This window comes from Schistocerca serialis, chromosome 2 (genome assembly GCF_023864345.2).
Source record: "Schistocerca serialis cubense isolate TAMUIC-IGC-003099 chromosome 2, iqSchSeri2.2, whole genome shotgun sequence".
Lineage (NCBI taxonomy): Eukaryota > Metazoa > Arthropoda > Insecta > Orthoptera > Acrididae > Schistocerca > Schistocerca serialis.
This window is the reverse complement of record NC_064639.1, coordinates 774693606-774718280: the sequence shown is the minus strand read 5'-3', so window position 1 is coordinate 774718280 and position 24675 is coordinate 774693606. Positions and strand designations below refer to the sequence as shown.

Below are 24675 nucleotides of genomic sequence, written 5' to 3'. Positions count from 1 at the left end.
AACCAAGTTATTTGTTCAATGTTTTTACCAGCCAGCTGACTCTGCTGTGACAGTTTTAGAGTCATTCAAAGAAAGTCAATGGTTAGTAGCGTGGAAATATCCAGATCATGCAATACTAGTTGGAGGCAAGTTGAACATACCGAGTATAGACGGGGATGTCTATGAATTCATTGCAGGGAGTACAGACAGACAGTCATGCGAAATACATTTGAACATTTTTTTCTAAAAACTGTCATGAGCAGCTAGCTTGGCAGCCCTTATGCAATGGAAATATCTTAGATCTCGTAGCTGAAAATAAGCGGGACCTTATTGACAATGTTAGTATAGGAATAGGGATTATTGATCATGATGTCATTATAGCAGCTGTAGTTATGGGAGTTAATAAATCTGTCAAGTAGGCTACAAGTGTTTTTCTGCTAGAAAGAGCGGATAAACAGTTGTTACAATCTCAGACAGTGAACTGACGTTACTCAGTTCCAGTAAGATGGACTTAGAGGAATTATGGGCAAAGTTTAAGCAGACTGTAAATCGTGGTCTGGAGAATTATGCACCTAGTAAGTGGATAAGGATGGAAAAGACCCACTGTGGTTTAATAATGAAATTCGGAAGATGCTGGGGAAGGAGAGGCTGTTCCACTCTTAGTTCAAAACCAAACATACAAATAACAACAAGCAAAGTGCAGTAGAGATTCGAGCTTGCATGGAAAGATTTATGTGCAAAGCATATGACAGCTCCACCGTCACAGCTTAGCAAAAGGTCTGGCAGAGTGCCTGAGAAAATTCTGGTCCTATGTAAAATCACTAAGTGGGTCTAAGGCTTCTGTTCAGTCCCTTCTTGACCAATCTGGTGTAGCAGTTGAAGATAGCATAATGAAAGCGGGAGTTTTAAATTTTATGTTCAAGAAATTGTCCACATAGGAGAATCATACAAACGTACTGTCATTTGACCGACGGACAGACTCCCGTATGAACGACATAGTAATCAGCATCCCTGGTGTAGAGAAACAACTGAAAAATTTGGAAGCAAAAAAACACCAGGTCTGGATGGAATCTCAGTTCAGTTTTACAAAGAGTGCTCCACAGCTTTGCCCCATACCTAGTTTGCATGTATCATGAATCTCTCACCCACCACGAAGTCCCAAGTGACTGGAAAAAGTGCAGGTGACTCTAGTATATAAGAAGAATAAAATAACGGACCTGCGAAATTACAGACTAATATCTCTAACTTTGTTTTGCTGCAGAATACTTGAACACATTCTGAGTTTGAATATAATAAACTTACTTGAGACTGAGGAACCAGCATGGTTTAAAACACTTACTTGTATGAAACTCAACTTGCCCTTTTCTCACATGATATACTGCAACACTATTATGAAAAGGATAGTTGCTGCTCACCATATAGTGCAGATGCTGAGTCACGGGTAGACACAATGCAAAGACAGTCAGAAAATGAACTTTTGGCCAACAAAGCCTTCATCGGATATATGGAGGAGGGGGGAAAAAAACACACACACATACACACACTCCTGTGTGCGCAAACGCAACTCACATACATGACCGCAGTCTCTGGCTCCTGAGGCCCACTGCAAGTAGCTGCTTGTGATTGGAGACGCAACGGGTGGTGGAGATAAGGAGGAGGCTGATGCAGGGAGGGAGAGGGATAGCATGGTAGGGGTGGGGAATGGTAAAGTGCTGCTTATGGGAGCGCACAAGAATGAGGTGGAGAGAGTGTAGAGCAGCTAGATGCAGTCGGGAGGTTTGACGGAGGGGGGGGGAGCTAGGAGAGAGGTAAAAAAGACTGTGCTTTGTGGAACAGAGGACTGGCTGGGTAGTGCTGGAATGGGAACAGGGAAGAGGCCAGAGGCTAAGGACAAAGACTAACGAAAGTTGAGGCCAGGAGGGTTATGGTAATGTAGGATAAATTGCAGGGAGGGTTCACACCTGCACAATTCAGAAAATCTGGGCTTTCTGGGAAGAATCCAGATGGCACAGGCTGTGAAGTGGTGTTGAGATTGTAGAGCAATGTGGGAATGGTGTCCTCACCCTCGATGTAGATCATGAAGATGTCCTCAGTGAATCTGAACCCAGGTGAGGGATTTGGAATTCTGGGTGTTTAGGAAGGATTCCTCTGTACTGCAAACTGTGGGTGAAGGGCAACAGGCAGATTCCATATTTCTAGATTTCTGGAAATCATTTGACATGGCACCCCACTGCAGGCTGTTCCCCAGGGAAGTGTGATAGGGCTGCAGTTCCTCTCTATATACAGATATGATTTAGCGGACGGGGTGGGCAGTGATCTGCGGTTGTTTGCTGATGATGCTGTGGTATACTGCAGGGTATCAAAGTTGAGTGACTGTAAGAAGATACAGGATGACTTAGGTAAAATTTCTAGCTGGTGTGATGGATGACAGCTAGCTCTAAAAGTGAAAAAAAGTAAGTTAATGTGGATGAGTGGGAAGAACACAAATATAATGTTTGGTTACAGTATTACTAGTGTCCTGCTTGAACAGTCAAGTCGTTTTGATATCTGGGTGTAATGTTGCAAAGCAATATAAAAGGAATGAGCATGTGAGAACTGTGGTAGGCAAGATGAATGGTCAACTTCGATTATTGGGAGAATTTTGGGAAGTAGTGGTTCACCTGTAAAGGAGACAGTGTATAGGGCACTGGTGCTACCTATTCTTGAGTACTGCTCAAGTGTTTGGGATCTGTGTGAAGCCGGATTGGAGGTAGACATCGAAGCAATTCAGAGGCAGGCTGCTAAATTTGTTACTTGTAGGTTCGAACAACACATAATAGTTACAAAGATGGTTTGGGAACTCAAATGGGAATCTCTGGAGGGACGAGGGTGTTCTTTTCGAGAAACAGTATTGAGAAAATTTAGAGAACTGGCATTTGAAGCTGACTACTGAATGATTCTTCTGTTGCCAACATACATTGTGCGTAACAACCACAAAGATTTGAGAAATTAGGGCTCATACGAAGGCATGTAGACAATATTTTTTCCCTAGACGTATATGCAAGTGGAACAGGAAAGGGAATGACTAATAGTTGTACAGGGTACCCTTCGTGACGCACCATACTGTGGCTTGTGGAGTATCTATGTAGAGGTAGATGTAGATGTATCTGCACCACCTGACATGACACCAGAATGGCAGCTGGTCTGGCATTGACTGGAGGCCAAGCCATCGATGAACGGGCTTTTCCAGCAGCAGAGAAGGCTGTGCCAGTTCCAAAGGACTCAGACCCAGAGTGACCGGAGGCACTAGTGCCGGTGGTGGTGGTGGTGGTGGTGGTGGTGACAGTGCCAGAGTTGCTGGCTGTGAAGCAGTCAGCTGTGCACAGTCACCCAACCTGACACCAGTGTGGCAGCAATTTCAGCCTCGGTGGTCAGAGACAGTGATCTTGTGTGTGTTTATGCTTGTGTGAATATGTGTGTATTTTCTACTTTAGAATGAGGCCATTTGGCTAAAAATTCATATGTGCAGCAGTCTTTTTTTGTGCGCCTGCCTGTGAGTCAATGTCTCCTCTATAAGGTGAGTTGCAGTTTTTATAATATTGTTGTTATTCCAAATTACTATCATTGGACATATTTTGTAACTTGCTTAAGGATTTTGATTTTATTGACTGTGATATTCCAATGCAAAAGTTAAATAACATGGAATAAAACACAACAGGTTCATGGTTTTCATCTAATCTGGATGACAGTAAGCTATGTGTATCAGTTATATCTCTTCCACAATTGCAGTATCATCTGCATCATAAAACTGATTCTATACATGACAGACTATTCATTTGATGTAGGCATGCACAGTATATACCAATGATGATAGGCTAACAGCCAGAATACCAGTCTGGCAAATAAATACTTTCAAAGTGCAGTGTACAATAGGATGTCTTTTATCAAGTACATTTTAGCTGGAGAGCAACAAACATAGGAAATTTTCTTAATTTTCCTTCTCTGGTCTCAAATATTGTTTAATTTTCATGCAGACTTACAGTGTTGACTGAAAATTGTAGCCACATAAGAGTCTGATAACCGTATCTGTTGTGACTAATCCATAAAATGGAAAATTGAAACTTGTTCCTTCATCTGATTTTTCCACATTTCTTCTTATGTCCATGATCTGTGCCTGACTTCCTTACTCTGTGCAATGTCTGGTTCTCGTATCCTACTGCCCTTATAGTTCTACAGGAAAGATAACATACATTCTTCCACTAAAAGAAATAATTAAAGTCAAATTTATGTGAGCTGTGCCTCTTACTATTGTAGTGCAACATATACTGAAACTGATTGAACACACAGAATATCTCACTATAAACCCAGTTCTAATGTAATTCATTTTTAAGCTTCACACCATTTGGGAATACTGTGAGATGTGAATTAAGCATGTGAACATAAAAGCATTCTCTTAACATTAGTCTTGCCCTAATACTAGAAGGTGATGAAGTAAAGTTATTTTGGTGTTTGATTTTCAGCGTTCATTTTTGAGTGACAGTTCCAGTGGCTCATCCATCTGTTTACAATCTCAAGGAGGACTCTGTCATCAGTTTTGTTGCACTGAGTCAGTTGAAAACTACAGAAAGACATTGTATGCTGAACTACAAGCATCAGTAAGTCTGATAATTTTTTTTTAATTTGTAAAAATGCAGTATTTGTTGAATAATGGTTTACTAAATAGAAAATAAAACAGATTAGTATGTAGGTTAGAGATACTCTAGAATTTTGAAATACTTCTAAGAGAATGAAGTCAAACTCATTGGTAACTAGAGAAATCTGGTAGTAGATATCTTCTGCATTTCTTTAGTATTAGATGTAGTAATTGAATAAGGATAATATGATTTTAATTGCAGTCATGCCAGTTAACCAACTTTGTTTGTTAGTTTTGTGTCCTTTTTTCCAGTTTTCATAATTTTCAGTGAGTAAGATGTGATATCACAAAATATGAGCAAATAAAACCAAGTATCAGACTGATTCAAGATCAAACACAAATGAAATTGCTATGTTTACTGATCCCAATGAAGGCTTGTGTGGTATTTAATTGTTTGTACTCAACATGTGTTCCATATTTTGCATCTCCGTTTAATCCTGGATAATAATTATTTCTAACTATTTTGTTATCCTTTCAGTTGTTTATTTTTTCTTCTGACTTTCTCCTTCGTTCTCAGAGATGAAAGATTTTATTAGAATAGCTCAGAATTTCCCTTCCTTTTTGTATTTTATTTTATGAGTAAAAGAGTGCATTTTCTCCTACTTTTTATGATGTAGATGGCCACTTGTGGCATATGTTGCATTTTGATGATGTTTTATAGATTTTTTAAAAATAAATTATGATGATAATCTTCAAACACAGCAATTTTAGAAGAATATAATATTCTTGCTTGCAGGATCCTTATTATTTTTAATACTGATGTGTGATGTTATTTTAGGGTGACCTCTGTCTGACGCACAAACAATTGGAGGAGCAGCTGAGGGAATGGCAAGAGAAGGTGAGCTAGAAATTTCTCACTACATATTTTGTTTGTTATGGCTGCATCAATGTGAAAGTACAATTGAAATATCCCTTACTCTGCATAAAAGGATTATAGTCGTAAGGGAATGCAAGAAGAGTAATGTTTCAAGTGGATTCTCTTATTGTACTGTTTGCAGTATTCAAGAGAAGCTAACATATTATGGTATTAGAGATATTTTTGGTATCTGGTTTTCATTGTAGCTGGCTAACAGAATGCAGAGTGTCTGGGAAATTACATAATGAAACAGAATCTCCAGAATAGGGAACAATCGGTACAGATACCAATTAAAAATGTGTGCCAGACTGAAACTTGAACTCAGGACTTTTGCCTTTTGTGGGAAAGTGCTCTGCTGACTGAGCTACCTAAGCATGACTCACGACCCATCCTCACATATCTATTTCCGCCAGTGCCTTATCTCCTACCCTCCAAACTTCACAGAATTTCTTCTGTGAAATTCATTCTAGGAATATCATCCAGGCTGTGACTAAGCCGTGCCTCCGCAATACCCTTTCTTCCAGGATTGCTAGTCCTCTGTAAGGCTTGCAGGAGAACTTCTGTGAAATTTGCAAGGTAGGAGAAGAGGTACTGGCAGAAGTAAATCTGTGAGGATGGATTGAGAGTTGTGCTTGAGCAGCTCAGTTGGTGAAGCACTTGCCTGCAAAAGACAAAGTTTGAGTCTCGGTCTGGCACACAGTTTTAACCTGCCAGGAAGTTTGATATTGGGCCTGTTCTTATTCTTGTTGTCTACAAATGACCTTCAATAGTATATCCAAGAACCAGAAGTAGTGCTCTTTTTCTGATGAGACAAGTATTACAATCAAGCCTAATGGAGTAGCTTCAACTCTAGAAAATGTAAATATTATTTTCCTGAACATTTGTGAATAGTTTTCTGCAAATGGATGTCACTGAATTTAGATAAAATACAGTATATGCAGTTCAGTACTGCACAAGGCCTGAAAACACCATTAGCAGAATATACTAAACTCCAAGATGTTTATTTTGCTAAGAACCTGAACTGGAAGTGACAGGTAACAGGTCTTCTTAAATATCGTAAGTTGTGCAACTTTTGTGTCATAATTAATATCAAATTTTGGAGATGGAAATGGTCAAGTTGACTTACTATACTGAAGTCACAGTACTGATTTTCTGATAGCCATCTTAGAAGGAAAGCTGTCCCTTGATGGAATAATGAATGCCACTACTTAACTGTAGAGGTGAGTGGCACTGTGTAGATTCAGGAATAGCCCAAGTGGAGATAATGGCATAAAATTTTGGATTGTGGGGACTGGAGCTAGTTTTGGCACCAGGTAAAGTACTGGAGCATGGAAAAATTTGGTAATATCCATCAGCTGTTCCATACAGTCAGTGAAGGTATTGGAGTCAGTCAGTAGGAGTCCAAGGAATAGAATCATGTGTAACATATGCCATATTGTACTATTGTGTCTTGTAAATTATACCTCAGAATGCAACTTAGACAATAAGCAATCATAATACAGATTCAGGAACAGCCCAAGTGGAGATAATGGCATAAAATTTTGGATTTTGGGGACAAGCTAGTTTTGGCACCGGGTAAAGTACTAGAGCATGGAAAGATTTGGTAATATCCATCAGCTGTTCCATGCAGTCAGTGAAGGTATTGGAGTCTGTCAGGAGGAGTCCAAGGAATAGAATCATGTGTAATATCTGCCATATTGTACTATTGTGTCTTGTAAATTATACCTCAGAGTGCAACTTAGACAATAAGCAGTCATAATACAGCTTTTTGTAGGTGACTGTCAGCAACTGTTAGATAACTGGAAAAAAAAGCACACTTGTGCCATCAACTGTACAACTGTGTGTTTACTCTCTACCAGTTTGTTATTACATTTATCTTCACCGGAGAAGATGCAGATGATTATAATAATTGAAACCCCTGAGAATAAACATGCAATTGTACAGCTGATGGCAGAAATAAGCTATTCTCAAAGTAAGTAATAATTTTTTTTTATTTGTCTCCCTCCCATAATTTAGATCCTAGATTATCACCATCAGAAATTCATGTAGAAGACCGAGCGAGGTGGCGCAGAGGTTAGCACACTGGACTCACATTTGGGAGGACGACGGTTCAATCCCGCATCTGGCCATCCTGATTTAGGTTTTCCGTAATTTCCCTAACCACTCCAGGCAAATGCCGGGATAGTTCCTTCGAAAGGGCACGGCCGACATCCTTCCCCATCGTTCCCTAATCCTATGAGACCGATGACCTCGCTGTCTGGTCTCTCCCCAAACAACCCAACCCAACCAACTCATGTAGAAGAAGAACTAGAATTCTCATGAAGCTATTTAGAAGTGTTTAATTGTCCAGTTTCCATGTGGGAAGTACTGCTGTGTATGGTGTAGCCATTTAATTAGATAGAATACAAAAGTAATGTTAAGTGAACTAAGCATGGAATTAAAAGAAGTCTCTCCAAACCTGTTCCATAAAATTAGGGCAATACTTGGTCTGTTGGTTAATTTCAGTGTTGTGTTAGGGACACATACTTTGGTCAGTTTGACCAACAAAATTGTGTACCCCATGGAAACACTGTGAATAATGCTCCTTTTGTAACATTCTTTAACAACGGTTCCATAATACTGAAACTCATTTCAGTATCCATTATTTATTTATTTCATTTTTTTGTGTTCTCTTCTTCCTTCAGTGCTTGCTTAGAAGTTTGCTTAACATGTGAATTTGAGACCTAGTTGGCTAGAGGACTGGTCTGATAAGACTTGTTTTATATTCTCTGTGTAATATATTTGATTGAGGATATTTTAATGTTTCACATTGTGCTTTTAATTTGCCAGGACTTTGTTTGAGAGGAACAATTCTAAACTTTAGAATCTCATTGAGCATCCCAGGCTTCATCTTTTTCAAGAGACAGTCATGTGTGCTCCATGTGTGTCATTTGAAGTTCGCATTACGAAAGCAATAACCATCTTGCTGTGGCTCAACAGAAAGAACTGAGGTGTATACCAAGCTATTCTGCTGATATTTTGCAAAACATACATTTTTACATAGTTAGCGCACAGTTGCGTAGTGTAGAGTGTAACTAGATTTAGTAAAGATTTAGATTGTGAACTACTTTGAAGACATTATATTCTGATTTAAATTAGATGGCGTCTGATGTTTATGATCCAAATTTACAGTGTTGCCACAACAAGTATCTATCTCATAAAAAAATGATTTCGAAAATCTGTAATGTGAAATGGTATTGGTCTCTATATTGTCCCTCAGCATGTCAGAATTTGTACTTAATTTTAATTAGGGTCAGAGCTATGTTATTTTTTTTGACATCGTTGAAATTTTTCTTCCAGGTAACACATTCAGATTTATCGCATTATACAGAAACCATTGAACTTGCAGCAATACTTTTTTTATAATTACGGGAACACCTCATTTTTCCAGTGGATATTCCAGTGATGGTTACTGCATTGTACTTACTATATTTAAACTTTGGAAAACGACTTTTTTTCTGCAATTTTGTCGATATTTAATTTAGAACAAGTATGAAGTTTAATTTCTATGTATCTTACAAAAATAACATAAAAAGTCTGTAATTCACATTTGGTAACCGAGCGAGGTGACGCAGTGGTTAGCACACTGGACTCGCATTTGGGAGGACGACGGTTCAATCCCACGTCTGGCCATCCTGATTTAGGTTTTCTGTTATTTCCCTAAATCGCTCCAGGCAAATGTCGGGATGGTTCCTTTGAAAGGGCACAGCCGACTTCCTTCCCCGTCCTTCCCTAATCCGATGAGACCGATGACCTTGCTGTTTGGTCTCTTCCCCCAAACAACCCAACCCCAACCCCACATTTGGTATAGATTTCTGTAGTGTCTCTAAGAATACAAAAATCATTTTTTAATTTTAAGTAGGGTAAGTGCAAAGATTTTTATTGAAGTAAGTGAAATTTTCGCATCTGGAGAAGATATTTAGTTGAGAATTGGCAGGCAGAGTGCTTTGTGCGTATAGGAGTGGCAACACAGTGGGAGCTAACAATGCCTTACGTAGCTTCTGCAGCAAGCCTGCTGTACCATATATAACAATAAGGGTGCAGTTGGTGTATTGGTGCCAGAAGTGTGATAGGTGTCAAATGCCAACTAATTTAAATCGGACTTAAAAATGTTGACAGGGGTCTTCTAGATCAATCTTGTACCTATCTTCAGAAATGAACCTGCTGTGGCACCTGTAACCAAGGAAGCAATGTCTGATTTTTCCTTTTCCATTTTGACTAATTCAGATCAGCTTTTGCCTAATCAGTCATGCTAGTGCATAATTCCCACAGAAAATGTTCAACAGTGATGTCCAACAAAACCATCATGTGCCATTTAGCCAAAGGATCATGTTAAGGAACTTGATGCAGCAGGCATTTCTGGTCTTATACAGAGGTAGAACAAATACTATCATAGATGCTTGATGGACCCAGACATTGTGTTTTTAAAATGGTCCCGAATAAAATTTTATATTCTTACTGTAAGTACAAAATGTTGCTGCTTACTTTTGATACAAAGTTAGCAGAAGATCTTTTGTTTTTCACCATTGTGTTATTTTATTTTGCCTACTGAGTTAGTTCCCCATATTTTATGCTAATGGTGAACTATGGTTAATCAAGAAGGAACTGTATCTGATGAAATATGAGGTGGAGAGAAGCTGCTCCGACACTCTTATTACCTTAGTATGCAGCAGATAAATTAGTGTAGATGATACAGAAGTCATTTTCTTATGAAACAGAGCTGGCCGAAGTGGCCGTGCGGTTAAAGGGCTGCAGTCTGGAACTGCAAGACCGCTACGGTCGCAGGTTCGAATCCTGCCTCGGGCATGGATGTTTGTGATGTCCTTAGGTTAGTTGGGTTTAACTAGTTCTAAGTTCTAGGGGACTAATGACCTCAGCAGTTGAGTCCCATAGTGCTCAGAGCCATTTGAACCATTTTTTTATGAAACAGAAAATGGAGGTTGGTACCAGCATACACAAGGACTAAGCAAAATGATGTAGCAGAGAAATAAGTAGAAGCAGCATGCTAGGAAGAAAAGCTATTGCTCATGTAACACCCCCTGGTGTATATTATGACTATTGCAGAACATAATGACTAACTGATAGAAAAAGTAACGTGAAGTAAAAGTAACATGAAGTAACAAACAAGAAGTTGTGGGCAGTGAAGACAAGCATTCGGATCACCTTCTTCCAGACTCAAACTAAGGACAAGGAAGTCCCAAATCACCTTTGGATCCAACATTGCCCTTTGACACACACCTAGCTCCACTGAGAAACAGACTTATCAGATTACAGAGTTTTGGAGTATATTACGTGTCCCATATTTTAACAGCCTGTGTTTTATAAGCTGGTAGTGAAGCCTTTGGCTTTCTATGGGAATCCCATCATTTTTTTGCAATAATGAGGCTGCTTTAAGACACTGATTAAACTTTTATGTGACATCAGAGCTTCTTGTTAATTGAATTGGATTGTAATGTGTTTCACGATGCCTTGCCCATTCTGTAAATTACGCTAACAACCAGCCAATATTTTGTATAAAATTGACAGAATGGCTACCCACAGTTACCCTCAGGTGGCAAAATTTCAGTACTTCCAAATATCCAGATCACCAACTAAATGGATTGCTCAAAGGAAAAATAAATTTACACTGTATGACTAAAATTGTTGGTTTTGTTCAATAGTTATTACAGTGTACAGTACACTGCACATTTCTTTATAATTATAAAATCAATCTGCAGTGAATGTCTTAAAAGACAAAACTTTCCAGTGACCAATGAATACAGTACATGCTTTGTTGTACACACAATGCACCCAATGTACTGCTTGTGGTGCCCGTCATTCGGGGTGGACTGCATCAGTCTGTCATGCCCTTAACGTGTACACTGATTTGTCACTATATATTCCATTTTCTGTCTCTTTTGTTTTATTTTGTGCTTGTGTTTTAATTTGCTGTAGGCATACGTTTTCTAAAAGGAAACACATTGTCTTATCATTGGCAGACAAAATAAAAGTCCTCGAGCAGTTAGACAGGGGCACGAATAGTAAGCAGATAGCTGAGATGATGCATGGGAACATCAGAAATTTCAGGCAAAAACAAGTCCTCATTTCTCAACTTTGTGTCTGTCTCTGGGGATGAAGATGGGAGTTCATTGAGAAAAGTAATGAAAACAACAGAAAACCGAGAGCTTGAAGAGGCCGTATTCAAGTGACTTTTGCAGCAGCAAGCACTGGAAAGCCCTCTTTGAAGGCAGTTGTTTGTGGAAAAGCAAAACTTTTAGCCAAGAAAATCAACAGATTGTTTTCCTTTAAAGCAAATTGTGACTGGTTACGGAATTTCAAGGCGAGGCATGGTTTTCATGAGTTGGATTTAAGTGGAGTCAGCTGCCAGATTCTGTGGTCATATGTGTGAGTTGGGTTTCCGTGCGTGCGTGTGCGTGTGCGTGTGCGTGTGTGTGTGTGTGTGTGTGTGTGTGTGTGTTTGTTTTTGATAAAGGCCTTGTTGGCCAAAAGGTAACTTTCGAACAGTCTTTTTGTTGTGCCTTTCTGCGACTCAGCATCTTCGCTAGATGATGAGCAGCAACTATCCTTTCCATTTCATTATATTGTTGACCTGGTTTCATGATTTATCCAACTATGCAACATCTAGGAATGTGGCTTGTTGGGTTGAGTAGGACCAGGTGAAGCAAATGGTGGAGAAGTTGTTGAGGTTCTGGAGGTACATGGATAGTGTATTCTCACCTACAATGCATATAGAAAAGATGTCATCAGTGAGACTGAACCAGGTCAGGGGTTTAGAATTCTGGGTTTATAGAAAGGATTCCTCTAGATGGTCTGTGAATAGGTTGGCATAGGATGGTGCCATTCTGGTGCCCATAACCATACCCTGGACTAGTTTGTAGGAAATGCCTTCAAAGGAGAAGTAATTGTGAGTGAAGATATAGTTGGTCATGGTGACTAGGAAGGAAGTTGCTGGTTTGGTATTCATCGGGCATTGGGAAAGGTAGTGTTCAATAGTGGTAAGACCATGGGCATTAGGGATGTTAGTGTATAGGAAGTGGCATCAATAGTGACTAGCAGGGCACCGTATGGTAAAGGGACAGGAGCTGTGTAGAGTTGGTGGAGGAAATTATTATTATCTTTTATATAGGAGGGTAGGTTCCAGGTAATATGTTGAAGGTGTTGGTCAACGAGAGCGGAGATTCTCTCAGTGGGGGCACAGTAACTGGCCACAATGGGCGTCCTGGGTGATAAGGTATATGGACTTCAGGAAGCATGGAGAAGGTAGGAGTTCGGGGAGTGGTAGGGGTGAGCAGGGAGACGGACTCTGAGGAGAGGTTCTGGGATGGGCCTAAGGATTTGAGTAGTGACTGGAGATCCTTCTAGATTACTGGAATGGGTCACTGTGGCAAAGTTTGTAGGTGGAAGCATCTGACAGCTGGAGAAGTGCTCCCGCCAGGCAATCCTTGCAGTTCATAACACCAGCGGTGGAGCCACTACAAACAAATCCTGGGTACGACTATGGGCACTCGCATGGCACCATCCTATGCCAACCTATTCGTAGGCCGTCTAGAGCAATCCTTCCTAAAAACACAGAATCCTAAAACTCCTCACCTGGTTCAGATTCATTGATGACATCTTTGCTATCTGGATCGAAGGTAAGGACACCATATCCACATTCTTCCAGAACCTCAACAACTTCTCCCCAATTTGCTTTACCTGGTCCTACTCAACCCAACAAGCCATCTTCCTAGATGTTGACCTCCACCTCAAAGATGGTTACATCAGTACCTCCATCCATATCAGACCTACTGCCAATACCTCCATTTCGACATTGCCACCTGTTCCATATTAAGAAATCCTTCCATACAGTGTAGCCACCCGTGTTCATCGCATCTGCAGTGGCAAACAGACCCTCTTGAAATATATTGAGGGTCTCACTGAAGCCTTCACTGACCATTATTATCCTCCCAACCGTGTACAAAATTATATCTCCCATGCCTTATATTTCCAGTCTCCCAGCACCTCCCAAAGTCCCAGCGTCCGGCCACAGAGGAGCATTCTCCTCGTAACTCAGTACCACTCAGCACTGGAGCAACTGAATGCACTGGAGCAACTGAATTATATTCTCTGCCATGGTTTTGATTACCTCTTGTTGTGCCCTGGAATGAGAAATATCCTGCCCACTATCCTTCCCCACCCCTCCCACAAAGGTATTCCGCCATCCATGAACCCTACTTGTTGCATAACACTGCCTTGGAGCATGATTGAACCTGCTTTTATGTGTGAAATTCCTCTTTGTTAAGAGCAATAAGCTGCATTCTGTTTGCTAGGACCTTTTCTGTCCAATGACAAAGCTGTTCTGATACCACATACATTCATAATCTGTTCATTAGGTGATAGTGCTGAACAGTTTCAAACATCTTTGAAAAACAAGGATCACACCATCACCACCACCACCACCACCACCACCACCAACAACAACAACAACTGGACACCAGTATCAACTGACTTCTGTGTCTTTTGAATGAACAGAGCGAGCTGGGTTTCACAAGATTGTTGTTTACGGAATTTGTGTTCATTCCTGTAGATTTATGGTCTCCAGAGATTCCTATCAATTTATGGTCCCAGAAATGTCATAGTATGAGAGCATAAATTGTGTTCCAAATCCTGCAACACATTCACATCAGTGATGTAGGCCTATAGTTTTGTGCATCTCTTTGATGGCTCTTTTTGGAAATTGGAGTGGCCGGCTACTTTTCCAATCACTTGGAACACATCATCCCAATAGCATCCCACAGTAGACTCCTGACAGAAGACGAATAACTTCTTTAATATACTGTATGTGGAATCGTTTAGGTATTCCATCAGATACGGTTACACTGTCTCTCTGTTGAGTAATTTTATGTTCACCCAAGAATTTCTGTTATTGTTATAAACTCAGATTTGCACTTCAACAACTTGAGATATACTTACTTTCACAGTCAGTTATCTCAATATGATCACTACAAAAAACTGTCACAAACTCATACTGTCATGTAGCACTATCTTGTGCTGACTGTTGCTTTGAATGCTGTAAATGACTGCTACAGTGTGTTTCATTCATAGAAGTACCTAAGTCTACAACTAGATTTCTCTGTGTTTCAATAGTATCAGCTGTTTTGTGTGGAAGGCACTGGTACTTCAAAACAAAATTATTAAAATGGTGTTTTGAGGCAGAAACCACTGGTGCTCAAAGGGTTAAGACAAATGTGAGGATGGTTCCTTTGAAAAGACATGGTCAAGTTCCTTTCCCATTCTTTCCTAATCCAAGCTTGTGCTCCATCTCTATTGACCTCATCTCACCAAGACTGTAAAACCTTTTCTTCTTCTTCTTCTTCTTCTTGTTGTTTGTTAAAGTGTATGTGTTTTGTTGAACTTGAATTCCAGAATTTTCATAATTTTGTATGAGGCTTTTAGGTGTTATGGATTTAAGGATAAATTTCTGTAAATTCTGAACCACAAATTGTCATTAGGAATCCATGAGAGTTGAAGTAACATTGTTCATAAACTTCATTACCTTTGAAAAGAAAAAGCTTTTTTATTGCTTTTTAAATATTATCAGAAATTGACTACTGGCTATGGAAGGTACCATTGCAGTATGAGCTGCACAGGAGACAGACAGGCTGACTGGCAGACAGAATTGGACCAGTCTAGAAACGAAATACTTTCCCTTGTTTTTGAGTGTGTACTCACTTTCATAGGTGATGCTTTCCCAGTAATTTGTTTCTGTGATTCTGTACACAAGTAAACGAAAATATGAAGAAATTACTACTACTATTACTACTGCCCTACTACTACTTCTGTTACTGTTGTCATAATTTCCAGAATTCAGTATGTAGGTGCTAAAAATTTGAAATCTGTCACAATGCTAAGCTGCAAGTTTTCTCTCCATTATAAGAAATGTTTAATTACCATTGATAATTAATAATGTACCATTGTTGGGCACATAACTTAAGTTTACTGTGACAGAATTACTATTTTAAATTCCCTCCTCCTGTTCATTGGAATGTAATCTGCAATCCCCACCCTCTCTCTCTCTCTCTCTCTCTCTCTCTCTCTCTCTCTCGGCCATTTGTCCTCACCCAAATGGCATACATGTCCATACAATGGAAAATCCAGAATGGAATGTAACGATATTATGAGAAGAAAAGTTGCTACTCACCATATAGCGGAGATGTTGAGTCGCAGCTAGGCACAACGAAAAGACTCTCACAATTAAAGCTTTCAGCCATTAAGGCCTTTGTCAACAATAGACACACACACACACACACACACACACACACACACACACACACACACACACACATGACTGCGGTCATGTGTATGAGTTGCATTTGTGTGTGTGTGTGTGTGTGTGTGTGTATTGTTGACAAATGGCTCAATGGCCAAAAGCTTTAATTGAGAGTGTCTTTTTGTTGTGCCTAGGTACGACTCAGCATCTCCACTATATGGTGAGCAACTTTCCTTCCCATGATACATGTCCGTACATCAGAATTGTTTTGCTTTAGTGTTATCCATTATAGTGCTGCCCAGGTTCATTTTCTTACATATGTCTTCATTTTTAATTTTATGCTAGCAAGTCATCTTACATAACAACTTCAAAATCCAATCTCCACATAAAAATAAGCTCCACTTGATTCTTTCCGTCATTTCCCATGTTTCTGCTCTGTATGTTGCTACACTTCTACAATAGTTTTAAATATCCTGATCTTCGTTTCTGATGTAATATGTGTTTTCCATGAACCCCTTTTAAATATTTAGTTGCTTGTCTATCTTGGCCATTTCAGTTCTTAATCTTGCTTTTGCTGAATCCATCCTTGTTAATAACAACTAACATTTTTATAAGACTCCGCAGACCTTGCTTTGCCAAAATCTAACATCAGGACTTTACTCATTTCTCCAGTAACCAAATGTTCCACTCCATTTGCTTAAAATTAATGGTTAAATTCCATTCCTGGTATTCTCCATAACAATAAAACTGTGTCAGTCAGAGATCAGCTCTTCAAATCAGCAGGCACCACCATAACATAAACAATGGACCCCATTTATCAGACACTGCTGCAGAGCTAAGTTATCTGATTATTTTGGTCACTTGTAAACAGAATCAAGTTTGAACTGAGAGAAATCCCTCAAAAATTAATTCTAGGTGCTTCTGGGATATTCACTGATTAAATTGTGTGAGAACGAGTCTCTGATAAATTTTCAAACACCATTTCCATTATCCAGGTCATAAATGTTTCTGGATGTTACAGTTTCACAGTATGGAACCAAATGTTTTGTGCTAATTGGTTCATCACAAAAAATGCACAGTTTCAATCACCATGTAATTATGAAGCTGTAGTACAGTATATGTTTTCTTGCACATATTTGAAGTTTTCTTTCATAGTGATGACAGAGAGGGCATAGATTTATGGGAAGGGTGTTACAAATTTCCTTGAGAGTCAAATGAATAATGGCTAACCTCTACAGTTCACATGTTGTTCTTGTTCTATGTCGTTTTAGGGATTTCAATGTGAACAAACTACTTCTTACTTGTAAATGTAGCATCGTATGATTGATTTATTAGAATGAAGGGAGTTATTGTTATTTTGCTCCATGCAAGAATGTAGAGGTAAAGTACTGCCTTACTTCAGAACAATTCTGCCAGCTACAAACAAAATGTTTATACTTACTCTGCTTAGGGTGAAGTATCAAGTAACTGTGTACTCAACAGAAAATTAGCCGTCGAGAGATTGGAAAGACTTCACATGGACTATTTTGCTATTGAATCTCTAGTAATTCTTCATCCTAAAATGTAATAATTTGACTAATCATATTTCTTTTGTTTTGATACCTTTCAGTAACCACATCAATTCTATCTTTTCAGGCTATAAAGTATAAACAAGAGTTGGATGAATACAAAGAAAATGAAAAGGTTGCGAAAGAAATTGTTAAGTCGGCAGTTGAGCATTTAGAACTGTAAGTTATTGTCATAAATTACATTTGTTACATATTGCATTAAGTGTGTGTGTGTGCGCGTGTGTGTGTGTGTGTGTGTGTGTGTGTGTGTGTGTGTGTGTGTTACAGAGAGTGGGGGGGAGGGGGGGGGGAGCTTTGTTCATTCATTTTCCTTGATACAAATGCGGGTGTAGAACTTCAGAATGAGGAACTACAGAGCACTATATTTGCCTCTATCTGTTTGCATAAAATATCTGAAAATATTTGTCAGAAAATGAAATTAACTTCATAAAAGAAGGAAAACCCAATACACATGCATCATATTGGAAAATCGTGTGTGGAATACAAACAATGGAATGAATATAGTGAAAAAGTGCTGAGTTGTAGATAAAAACCAGAAAGCTGTAGCCATGAGTGAGGTGTTCATGTAGTTACAGATTATGTCCCAGAGGACAGTATGATTGAATTCAGTGATTGCTTCATGACCTGTGCCAGTGACTGAGGTGGCATAGTGGTCAAGATGGTGGGTGGCCTCACACTCATAAGGAATGAAGCTCAAATCCCTGTCTGCTGATCAAGATTTAGGGTTCTGTGCTTTCCCTGAATCATTTGATGCAAATGCTTGGATGGGTCATTAGGAAATACCATTACATATTTCCTACCTCATCTGTGACCATTCTGTGCTTGTGCTCCATATTTAGTAATGATGATGATATCATTAGGATGTTAAATCCAAATCGTCGTTCCTCAGTTCCTGAGAGCCTGTGCTATCTCCTCCTCCTCCCTGGTGTCATTACACATGTCGTAGTATTGAGTCTGTCTTCAGCTGCCAGAGACTGTGTGTGTGTGTGTGTGTGTGTGTGTGTGTGTGTGTGTGTCTTTTTTTTTTTTTTTTTTTTTTTTTTTTTTTTTACAAAGGCCTTGTTGGCAGAAAGCTTATTTTGTGACAGACTTTTTGTTGTGCATATCTGCAACTCTGCATCTCTGCTATATTATGAGTAGCAACTATCCTTTTCATAATATTGTTACATTACATCCTGGATTTTCCACTGTTTGACTTGTCCTAGTGTCCCATCCTCCTCCTTGTCAGTGTTTCCCACATGCCTATTGCCTCACTGGTTTTGTGGAGAACCTCCTCATTTCTTATATCATCACTCCACTTTATTTTGAACATCTTTCCATAGCAAAACATCTCAAATGCTTCAATTCTCTTCTTTTGCAGTTTTCCAACAGTCCATGATTCTAGAATGAATTTTTCACTTCGGAGAGCAGAAGTAAAGCTGTGAGGATGGATTGTGAGTTTTGCTTTGGTAACTCAGTTGGCAGAGGTCTTGCCTGTGAAAGGCAAAGGTCCCAATTTTGAGTATTGGTCCAGCACACAGTTTTAATCTACCAGAAAGTTTCTGTCCATGATTCACTTCGATACTACACTGTGCTTCATATGTTCCATCTCAGAATTTTTTCCTCAAATTAAGGTCTATATTTTACACTAATAGACTTCTTTTAGCAAGTACTATTCTCTTTAGCTATATGGTCTGCTTCTTATGTCCTTCTTGCTCTGTCTGTCATGTATTTCTATGCTTCCAAGATTGCAGAATTCCGTCACTTCGTCTACTACAATGTCCCCAGTTTTGATGTCAACTTTATCATCAATCTCATTTCTGTTATTCATCATTGCTTTTACCTTTCTTTAATTTACTTTCAATGCACATTCAGTGCTCATTACACTATTCACACATTCTGTAATTTTTCCATTAGCGGCTTGTCCCGCAAAATTATACAAATTCTCTACAGTGTGGTGGCCTATAGCCTATTGACTTGCGATGGCAGTAATCGTAACTAAATTGAACATATTAATTTTATATACATAAACTGAACTGTTCAAATATATTTAAATTTTATAATTAATAGCTTAATATTTGGGTGGGGGGGGGGGGGGGGCCGAATGTTGGCATTTGGAGGAATTGCATCCAGGTCTGCAAATTACCAGTCTGTGCTTTAGACCACTCGCACATGGAGTCCTGTCGATGACACTTTAAAAATCCCTCATACTCTACGCTTATGCAATCTGCTACATGCAATTTTATTTTAAACTGACCTTTTAAATTTAGTAATCTGTGGCAAATGCTTGCTTTCAGACTAAATATTTGTTCAGAACATGATCTACCCTTCCTAAAACCACCTTAATGTTTGCCTAAATTACTTTCCAGAGTTGTGTCTACTCTGTTTAGTATGATCTTGGAAAATGATATATGCAACTGATTGCAAAGAAATTCGTTTGTTAACATCCTGTTCAGTGCCTTTCTTGTGTAATGGATGTATCAAGGCTGCCTTCCACTCCCCTGGGAGTTTTTGTGTTTTGCAAGCTTTCTCAGAGATTAATTTTAGTTCGTTGTTTTTATTTTTAGTAAAGACCATTTTAAAAGTTCTGTTGTCATAGTCTTCACCCCTAGATATATAAAGTTTTAATAACTTCTTTAACTTCATTGATATGGGATGGGGGTGAAACTTCCAGATTTTCATTGATTGGTTCTGAACAGTTAAGAAGCTGATAAAAGTATTTTTCAAGTATTTCAAAATTTTCAGTGTTACAGAAGTCAAATTGGTGAGCCTCGTAACACGCTCCTCTGTTGTTAGATTTACAGAAGTACATCTCCCTAACTCTTTAAACCTCACAGTCTCCTCTAAAGGTGTACTGAAAAAGGGTCTCTGTGGCAGGTCATCTACAGGAAACAGTTCCATACTAAATTTCCTTGTATACTCATTTGTTGTACCACCATCTAGGTTACAGCCTTTGACCTGTAAGGGTAGTAATCATAACTAAATGAAGTATATTAATTTTATGTATGAAATCTGAAAACACACACACACACACACACACACACACACACACACACACACAGTCACACACAGTTTGCCATTTTTGGGAGGGGGGGGAGGATGTTGAAATCTGTGGGAATCAAATCCAGGCACACAGATTACCAGTCTGTGCTTTGCACCACTTTCCCACTGTGCCGTCATGATGACAACTGTTCTTCAAGACCGTATCATACTCTACACTTCCGCAATATACTACTAACAGTTTCAAAGAAAAATAATGATCTGGGGCTGTGAGCAATGTGGCACTCATAGTGCTGGAAGGGAAGACATCACAACATAGCATTTGCAGTAGAAAACAGGCAGCTGCATCCCCTCTCTGAGTTGATTTTAGTGCGTCTGATTGTCATTTCGGTACTTAAGCCAGGTTTCTAGTTATTGAGGAAGGTTTCTAGTTATTGAGGAGAGAGCACTACAAAACATGTTTTCATCTGTTTTATGTTTGTATTTATAGCAGCACACATTCGAGGATAAATGGCATAACTGTAGAGGGATTCATGGCTTGAATTCAAAGAGAAAGGGTGTAATTTAATGTAATTTCCAGCTCGCGTTCAAAACGAAATGGCATAATTTTAGTGTGATTTTTACGTTGTGCTGTAGCTCATTAGCACATGACAACTGGCCACCAATTAATTTTTCATCACTTTCACTGAGGATAGTAATGTCATCAATGAATCTTACTATTGATATCATTTCACCACAAATTTTATCCCCACTCCTGAACTTTTCTTTTCTATCATCACTTCTCAGTGTATAAATTGAGCAGTAATGGAGAAAGACTGCATCCCTGTCTTACACCCTTTTTAATCTGAGCACTTCTCTCTTGGTCTTCCATTCTTATTATTCCATATCATGTGTTATTCACCTTTCAGCTTTAGCTTACATCTATTTTACTGAGAATTTCAAACATTGTGCACTATTTGACATTGAAAAACACTTTTTGTTGGTTGACAAATCCCATTAGTGTGTGTTGATTTTCCTTAAACATTACCTTATCAAATGCAACATCAAAACTGATAGGTTTTTTATTTGAATGTGAAATAACTCATTCTGCGTCATTACAATTTATCGTACAAATGAGCCATAGAATATGAAACTAACTTGTGCATTTACCTTTCCTAAAGACAAACAGATCATGAATATTCTTTTTCCATTTTCTTTATATTATTATTTTCATCAATTGGTTTGAATGAGCTGTGAGGTTGATTGAGCAGTAGGTTTTGCATTTATGTGCCCTTATTATATTCTAGATTGTGTGGTAGGTCTCCAGTCTCAGGGATGCTACACGCTAAATTGAATAATGGTTTAGTGTCCGCTTCCCCCCAGTTATTTTGGAAATTCCACAAGAATGTTACCTATTCTTTGTGCCTTGTTTGGTCACAAGTCTTCCAGGGCATGTCAAACTTTTATTCTGATACTAGATCCCTGTGCCATCCAAATCAACACCTATTTAATTTCCTACTACTTCAGCGGACAGTTCCTGCCCCTCTGTCTCTTACACATTTAACAGCAGAATTGCCTTTGCACTCTTAACATCCCACTTATGCATTCAGTTTCACTGAAAGTTACTTTGACTGTGTTGTATGTTGACTGTTTTCTTCCAATGACAATTTCATTTTTGATTTCTTAATGGTTTTTTATGAGGTCATTTTACTTTAGCTTCCTTTCACTTCCTACTTATTTTTTTGGAGTGGCTCGCATTGCTGAATTATCTTTCTTTTCTTGAACAATTATTGTAATTAATTTTTTCCTCAATCGATTGATGTGTTACTTTCTTTTGTTACCCAAGGATTCTTTGCAGTTACATTTGCCTGACCAACTTCCGTGATTTCCCTTCTACTGGTGTCCATACCTCCTCTGCTTAGCTGCCTATTGCAATATTCATTATCAAAGTATGTATATATCTACAACATTGGGAAATTTAAGATATTCATAATCATTCCTCATTACTTCAGAGTCCAACATCTTTACGAACTGATTCTTCCAGACGATTCTCTTAAACTTTGGCATACTTTCCATTATCACTAAATTATGATGTGAAACTGTATTTGCTCCTGAGTATGTGCTACAATCCACTACCTGCTTTCAGAATCTCTGCCTCATCATGATGTACTGTAGCTGGTGTAATTCATTGTGTCAAGGCCTTCCCTAAGTCTGTTCAAAAAATTCCGGAACTTCGTCCACACAATTTTCATATGCTTACCTTTTACTTATTGTGCATTTTCTCCTGAAATACTCTCCTCCACAATTCATACACCACTCCCAGCATTGTTTCCATTTTCAGAAGCAGTTTTGATACACCTGTTGCTGGACCGCATGAAGCACCATCTGCAAATTTTGTTGTATCTCATCTATTGTTGCAATAGTCATGCACAAACAAGGATGAATGTGTGGGTGCATTATCGTGATGCAAGAGCCATGAATTGTATTGCCACATTTCAGGTCGTTTCCTCCACAAATTTTTTTGCAGGCATTGCAGCATGTCCCAATAGTACCATCAATTATCAGTTGGTCCCTGTGGCACAGATTCATGATGAACAAATCCTTAAAGAAACTGTCAGCTTGAGTTTGACATTTGACCTGACCCGACAAGTTGCGTTGCAAGGCAAAGGTCTTTCTGGTCTAACTCCCGAGCCTTGGGAGAAACTTGGTGGCAACACGATGCATTCCAAGATGCTGTGTCAGGAATTAATGACATGACACAACTGAAATAAGATAGATACTGCCTACAGGAAAATTAAAGAGACCTTTGGAGAAAGGAGAACCACTTGCATATATATAAAGAGCTTTGATGGAAGCCCAGTTCTAAGCAAAGAAGGGAAAGCAGAAAGGTGGAAGGAGTATATAGAGGGTCTATACAAGGGCGATGTACTTGAGGACAATATTATGGAAATGGAAGAGGATGTAGATGAAGATTAAATGGGAGATATGATACTGCGTGAAGAGTTTGACAGAGCACAGAAAGACCCGAGTCGAAACAAGGCCCCTGGAGTAGACAACATTCCATTAGAACTACAGACAGCCTTGGGAGAGCCAGTCCTGACAAAACTCTACCATCTGGCGAGCAAGATGTATGAGACAGGCAAAATACCCTCAGACTTCAAGAAGAATATAATAATGCCAATCCCAAAGAAAGCAGGTGTTGACAGATGTGAAAATTACCGAACTATCAGTTTAATAAGTCACGGCTGCAAAATACTAACACGAATTCTTTACATATGAATGTAAAAACTGATAGAAGCCGACCTCGGGGAAGATCAGTTTGGATTCCGTAGAAATGTTGGAACATGTGAGGCAATACTGACCCTATGACTTATCTTAGAAGAAAGATTCGGGAAAGGCAATCCTACGTTTCTAGCGTTTGTAGACTTAGAGAAAGCTTTTGACAATGTTGATTGGAATACTCTCTTTCAAATTCTGAAGGTGGCAGGGGTAAAATTCAGGGAGCGAAAGGCTATTTACAATTTGTACAGAAAGCAGATAGCAGTCATGCGAGTCGAGGGGTATGAAAGGGAAGCAGTGGTTGGGAAGGGAGTGAGACAGGGTTGTAGCCTCTCCCCGATGTTATTCAATCTGTATATTGAGCAAGCAATAAAGGAAACAAAGGAAAAGTTCAGAGTAGGTATTAAAATCCATGGAGAAGAAATAAAAACTTTGAGGTTCGCCGATGACATTGTAATTCTGTCAGAGACAGCAAAGCACTTGGAAGAGCAGGTGAACGGAATGGACAGTGTCTTGAAAGGAGGATATACGATGAGGATAATGGAATGTAGTCGAATTAAGTCGGGTGATGCTGAGGGAATTAGATTAGGAAATGAGACACTTAAAGTAGTGAAGGAGTTTGCTATTTGGGGAGCAAAATAACTGATGATGGTTGAAGTAGAGAGGACATAAAATGTAGACTGGCAATGGCAAGGAAAGTGTTTCTGAAGAAGAGAAATTTGTTAACATCGAGTATAGATTTAAGTGGTGGTGGTGGTTAGAGTTTAACGTCCCGTCGACAACGAGGTCATTAGAGACGGAGCTCATGCTCGGGTTAGGGAAGGATTGGGAAGGAAATCGGCCGTGCCCTTTCAAAGGAACCATCCCGGCATTTGCCTGAAGCGATTTAGGGAAATCACGGAAAACCTAAATCAGGATGGCTGGAGATGGGATTGAACCGTCATCCTCCCGAATGCGAGTCCAGTGTGCTAACCACTGCGCCACCGCGCTCGGTTAGATTTAAGTGTCAGGAAGTCGTTTCTGAAAGTATTTGTATGGAGTGTAGCCATGTATGGAAGTGAAACATGGACGATAA

At 39.2% G+C, this 24675-nt stretch overlaps 1 protein-coding gene across 1 annotated transcript in view; it reads left to right on the top strand.

Moving 5' to 3' along the window:
* LOC126456398 (uncharacterized) overlaps positions 1-24675 on the top strand; it is a 258254-nt gene that overhangs the window by 122605 nt on the left and 110974 nt on the right. The window contains exons 11-13 of the mRNA XM_050092151.1: positions 4479-4613; positions 5430-5489; positions 17431-17522. Coding sequence (XP_049948108.1) covers positions 4479-4613; positions 5430-5489; positions 17431-17522 — 287 coding nt within the window. The remainder of the gene's footprint in view (positions 1-4478; positions 4614-5429; positions 5490-17430; positions 17523-24675) is intronic.